At 42.6% G+C, this 6225-nt stretch overlaps 1 protein-coding gene across 1 annotated transcript; it reads left to right on the top strand.

The window, feature by feature from the left end:
* Window positions 1–561: 561 nt before the first annotated feature.
* Window positions 562–5776, top strand: birc5b (baculoviral IAP repeat containing 5b). The gene is made up of 4 exons (XM_064993483.1): window positions 562–687; window positions 3011–3120; window positions 3342–3459; window positions 5678–5776. The coding sequence occupies exons 1-4, from the start codon at window positions 562–564 to the stop codon at window positions 5774–5776; spliced, it is 453 nt and encodes a 150-aa protein (XP_064849555.1).
* The last annotated feature ends 449 nt before the right edge of the window (window positions 5777–6225 follow it).

The following is a 6225-nucleotide window of genomic DNA, read 5'->3' as shown; positions in this document are numbered from 1 at the left end:
TAGCCCTAATTATGACTTTGTGGCTGTGCATCATCATCATCATGATGTGGCTGGTGACACTTTGCTTTATGAGAGTACAGTATCTTAACAATTTGACTGCTGACATGCATCAACAGTGAACTAATGAAAAAATATAACAAAAGAAAGTGTTTTGAGTGGATTTTCTCTTTAACGAGCAAAGACCCAGGTGGAGGTTCACCGCATTCAGTGTCCTACCTGAAATCAATCAGAGTGCACAAACAATTAATTCAAACGGACCAATAAACTCACAGTTCCAAGTCACATGATTGAAGTAATTCACTACTTCAAGGCTTTCACCTGTGTGTTTTTTTGGCCTCAATATTTTTGCAGTTTTAGATTAGCAGTACAAGGATTAGTCTCAGCTAATGAGTGAAAAGAAGCATCTGTAACTAAAACCTACAAAATACCCTGACCTTCAACATTTGGAATACCCTGTTGCCTCCCCCCCCTTGTTGTCCATAATCAGTGTCTTGTGGGCCACACCTGTATATATCCAACATCATTCTCAAGCTGAAAAGGTTGCTTCCCTTCCTCGAGGCCATGGCTAGTCTAAACGATTTGAGAGCGAGGTTTTACTCCTACAACAAGATGTACAGTTATGAAATGCGACTCCAGAGCTTTGCCGATTGGCCTTTTTGTGAGGAATGTCAATGCACACCTGAAATGGTAAGATGAAGAAACCACCATTCAGTATCGCACAATGTTTCCTGTCAGTGAGGATGCTGGGGTCACCTGTAAATCTCAAACCCTTGTCTGTATGTGGGGTGTTCCGTAGTTACATTTATACGCTGTTGACTCCATGTCAACTACGCCATGTTTTAATATTTAGAAATGTCAATCATTGCTTTCAAACTGGTTTTTGAAACATATGCTGATATGCTCATTTCATATCAGAGGAAAAAATCTTTCAATGAAAGACCCACTTCTTGCAGCACTTTTGCACAGCTCCACAAGCCGTGTGCTTCCAGTTGAGAAACTAAGATTACAAACAGGTGTTCGGAGCATGCTAGATGGCTAATTAGCACAGGAAGCTACCTATGTCTTATGTAAATAAGCAATGTAACATGGAGATGTGGCCTTGTGGGAACACTAACCCTATGAAGATGTGTAGCATTAAAAATATATTTCTCACTGTTTCCAAAACTGTACTGCAAGTAACGAGTTCATTTAGAGAAGCGTTGGGGCGCTTACCAAAACTCCCTCGCCAATAGGCGTTAAAGACATTAGTGTCTGACTGGGGTAGGCTCACCTGATACCTTACATTTCAATGAATGTCATTCTGACCAGACCTAACTCAGAAATGATGGGCAGGGAGAAAAGAGGTCATGAAATGTAGGTCAAGCACTTGTTTTCTACAGGAGAGATTTCTTTTTACATAGACATGAATCAGCCTTCTGACAACTACATAACACCCTGACCCTCTCCAACATGTCCCTGGTTGTGCAGGTTGATTATGATCCAACAACCAACTTGTGATGCCCCTAGCTTTGAATCATAACTAGGACTAGTCTTGGGCAATTCAGTCACACACAGAATTGCCCAAGACAGATCCTAGTTACACTTTAGACTTCTCCATTGGATGATATTTGTTGTACTTTTATGAAAGCGGTTACACGTTAAGGCTATTGTGTAAACTGCTGTGATTGCATTTGAGACCCTCCTGGCTGCCCAGGGGATGGATGTGTCCAATGTGACATGTGAAGATTTACTAAAAAGCAGGTGTTAGAGCTTGTTTTGTCTGGTGCATTTTCATTAGTCCTCCCTTGACCCTTACCCCTCCCTCTGCTTCTGGTGATAAACTGTGTGGTAACAGCTCCCTGCCATGTTACTTAACCCTGACACAGCCACACCACATAGTCAGGCCCCTACAATGTTACAACGTTGCTTAACGTGGGAGAGGTTCAATTTGATATGTATTAATTTGTTGATGCTGTCATCCATTTCGTATATGTTATGAATTATATGTATTTTACAAATTCCAATTTGTTGCTTAAGTTAGCTAGGTGGTCTAAGGCACTGCTTCTCATTGCTAGAGACGTCACCACAGACCATGGTTCGATTCCAGGTTGTATCACAACTGTCTGTGATTGGGAGTCCCATAGGGCGGTGCTCAAATGTCCCAGCATCTGTTGTGTGTCCAGGAATGTTTTATGAGCACTGACTATATAAATGAATCCAGACAAAGTTGTAATAAGTCATCACAAACCTGATGTATTTAGAGACAGTGTACCGATTATGTATTACACTAAATGCTTTCACACAATGTAGAAACATAATCTTTCACATGACTTTGTAATTTCAATGACAGCTATTTGTATCATCACTAACTTTTATATAATGAATATATTTCCAATGTTTACATAGGAGTTTCTAGGGCACAGCATGTGCTTCAGAAGTAGCTAGACTTCTTAAGCCCAGTATAGGCTATATCTTTAATAGATATTTTTTTTTTCAAGTTGAGAGTGTCAAGACAAAATGTAAATTCAGCACTGCTCGGTGGCTAATTTTAGCCTAGGGGTTAGGGGTAGGTTTTAGCTGAGTAGTTGTTTAAATGCTAAAGTTGTCTGTATTGATTGGCCTACCATGTAACCTCACCTACACTTAACCCTGACCACATCAGAGATGTCTACCAGTAGAATGGTGCATTGGCTCATTTCATCTGGTACACATTCACTGGCTGCACCAGGTTGCCAGTTAAGGTCCCTACAGCTAACCCTCAAACAGCCGGACAACTCCATCAGGCAGCCTGATGGGGCTCTTATCTCCAGGAATTTTCCCTGACCAGGACAAATCGTGCTCAAATTTTAGCCTTGTACCCGGCATCGATACACACCTGATGGGCATCAGACCATAGGTCTATGTTAGATATATTGTGACTTGCCAGTGTCTATTTACAGATGGAAAAAGGCAGGGTTTGTCCACTGCTCCGTTGTGACATAACAGTGTTAAAGGTTGATGCTCCTTCTGAACATGTTACCTGTATCTGCAGATGGCGACGGCAGGGTTCGTCCACTGTCCCAGTGTGAACGAGCCTGATGTGGCCTGCTGCTTCTTCTGTCTCAGAGAGCTGGAGGGCTGGGAGCCTGAGGACAACCCCTGGTAAACTTGGTCCTTACACTAGAGTTATTATTGGTCAGATAAAGCTCTTACTGAACTGTTTAAGAAACCATTGAGTCCTCACCATTCACATTGGATTCAATACCATTATCGTTCAGTAGAAACGCTGTACCATTTGACATTTTGTGTTATCAGCAAAGCCTTTCAGTTGTCATGTAAAGTCTTAATGATCTACATGTCTCTGTCTTGTCTGTCCTCTGTAGGTCTGAGCATATCAAACGGTCTCCTAACTGTGGCTTCCTGGCCATGAAGAAAGACTTTGGGGAGCTGACTGTGGCTGAGTTCTATCACCTGGAGCAGGAGAGACTGCGTATCTACATTGTACGTCACCAACCCTATGTATATAAACTAAGCAAAAAAAGAAACGTCTTCACTGTCAACTGCGTTTATTTTCAGCAACATTCATGTGTAAATATTTGCATGAACATAAGATTCAACAACTGAGACAAACTGAACAAGTTCCACAGACTTGTGACGAACAGAAATTGAATGTGTCCCTGAACAAAAGGGGTCGGGGGGGGGGTCAAAATTAAGTCAGTATCTGGTGTGGCCACCAGCTGCATTAAGAACAGCAGTGGATCTCCTCATGGACTGCACCAGATTTGCCAGTTGTTGCTGTGAGATGTTACTCTTCCACCAAGGCTCCTGCAGGTTCCCAGACATTTCTTGGTGGGAATGGCCCTAGCCCTCACCCTCCGATCCAACATGTCCCAGATGTGCTCAATGGGATTGAGATCCGGGCTCTTCGCTGGCCATGACAGAACACCAACATTCCTGTCTTGCAGGAAATCACGCACAGAACGAGCAGTCTGGCTGGTGGCATTGTCATGCTGGAGGGTCATGTCAGGATGTGCCTGCAGGAAGGGTACCACATGAGGGATGAGGTCTTCCCTGTAAAGCACAGCATTGAGATTGTCTGCAATGATAACAAGCTCAGTCCGATGCTGTGACACACCACCCCAGACCATGTCGGACCCTCCACCTCCAAATCGATCCCGCTCCAGATTACAGGCCTCGGTGTAACATTCATTCCTTCAACGATAAATGTGAATCTTACATCACCCCTGATGAGACAAAACCGCAACTACTCAGTGAAGAGCACTTTTTGCCAGTCCTGTCTGGTCCAGCGACGGTGGGTGAGGACCTGCCTTACAACAGGCCTTCAAGCCCTCAGTCCTGCCTCACCTCAGCCAATTGCGGACAGCCTCAGCACTGATGGAGGGATTGTGCATTCCTGGTGTAACTCGGGCAGTTGTTGTTGCCATCCTCTACCTGTCCTGCAGGTGTGATGTTTGGATGTACCGATCCTGTGCAGGTGTTATACGTGGTCTCCCACAGAGGACGATCAGCTGTCCATCCTGTCCCCCTGTAGTGCTGTCTTAGGTGTCTCGCAGTTCGGACCTTAATCTATTACCCTGGCCACATCTGCAGTCCTCATGCCTCCTTGCAGCATGCCTAAGGCACATTCACACAGAAAAGCAGGGACACTGGGCATCTTTCTTTTGGTGTTTTTCAGAGTCAGTAGAAAGGCCTCTTTAGTTTTCTTAACTGTGACCTTAATTGCCTACCGTCTGTAAGCTGTTAGTGTCTTAACGACCGTTCCACAGGTGCATGTTCATTAATTCTTTATGGTTCATTGAACAAGCTTGGGGAACAGTGTTTAAACCCTTTACAATGATCTGTGAAGTTATTTGAATTCGTAAAAATCATCTTTGAAAGACAGAGTACTGAAATGGACGTTTCTTTTTTTTGCTGAGTTTCTGTGATGTTTCTTAAGACTTTTTTCCCCCCAATGGGAACATTTGTCTTGGCCACACCATACTGCTGTATTAAGAATTAACATCATATACAGTTAACTGCCAAAATAATAGAAACTGCAGGTAATGATGGATACAGTTGTGGTTCTTGACTTAATTAGGTAATTAACATCCCATCATGCTTAGGGTCCGATATAAAAATGCTGGGCAGACCATTTTGGCTTCCATGGCTAAGCCCCCTTAGGATGACAATACAACCCTTCCACAGGGCACGAGTGGTCACTGAATGGTTTGATGCGCATTAAACAATGTGTACCATATGACATGGGTGTCTCAGTCACCAGATCTCAACTCTAATTTAATGCTTATGGGAGATTCTGGCGCTGCGCCTGAGATTGCATTTTCCACCATCAACAAAACGCCAAATTATATAATTTTTTGTGGAAGAATGGTGTCGCATCCCTCCAATAGAGTTCCAGACACTTGTGAAATATATGCCAAGGTGCATTGAAGCTGTTCTTGCTCAACCCCCAATTTAAGACCCTTTTGTTGGTGTTTCCTTTTTATTTTGGCAGTTACCTGTGTATTTACCTGTAGATCTCATTCAAGGCAAATGCTTGATGTAGAGTACTTTGCCCTTGGAAGTTCTATGTAGACTCAGGCCTTCACTGAAAGTTATTATGTTCTTTAGGTTTGAGCTATATTTAATACTTGCTGTAGTGTTGCGGTCGTTTTCAGTTTACTAATGTGGGCCTAAGCTGTTGTCATTTCTACTGTTGTAGAGGAAGACTATCCATTTGAAGATCGCCAATTTTCGAGATGAGGTGGAGAAAACAGTTAATTACATGAGGACGCTGTTTGATTCGGGATCTGTAATGTAGTTGTATATTTTAGCCTTGTGTTTTTTATCTGTAAATATTCTAGTGAATAAAGCTCTTCTATTTTTTTTTTTTAACCGTTTTACATAATGTTTTAGAACTATTTGATTGCAGAATTGCATTTTACCACAAGGTGGTGCCTTCACACTGGTTGTATGTAGCCCTGTTTTCCAGTGGTGGGAAAAAGTACCTGATTTAGTCATTTTCTATCTCTACTTTTACTTTACACCATTGCTGTTTTCCAACATGTCAGGCTACTATAGCTCAGCTTCTCTAGTCCACATTCATAAAAGCATCTAGTTTGGTGTGTGTTGCATTTAGACATTTTGCCTTTTTGATTAGAATGGGAAGATTGCATTGACAACTGTGATCTGATCCTAGATCCACATTGCTACTCTGAGATACTTTCTGGACCCTAACGCCCCAGGGGCAAATGATTTAACTTTTTTTTA

Source organism: Oncorhynchus masou, chromosome 18, assembly GCF_036934945.1.
Source record: "Oncorhynchus masou masou isolate Uvic2021 chromosome 18, UVic_Omas_1.1, whole genome shotgun sequence".
NCBI lineage: Eukaryota > Metazoa > Chordata > Actinopteri > Salmoniformes > Salmonidae > Oncorhynchus > Oncorhynchus masou.
Note: the sequence above shows the minus strand (reverse complement) of the source record. Positions and strands in the feature narration are given on the sequence as shown.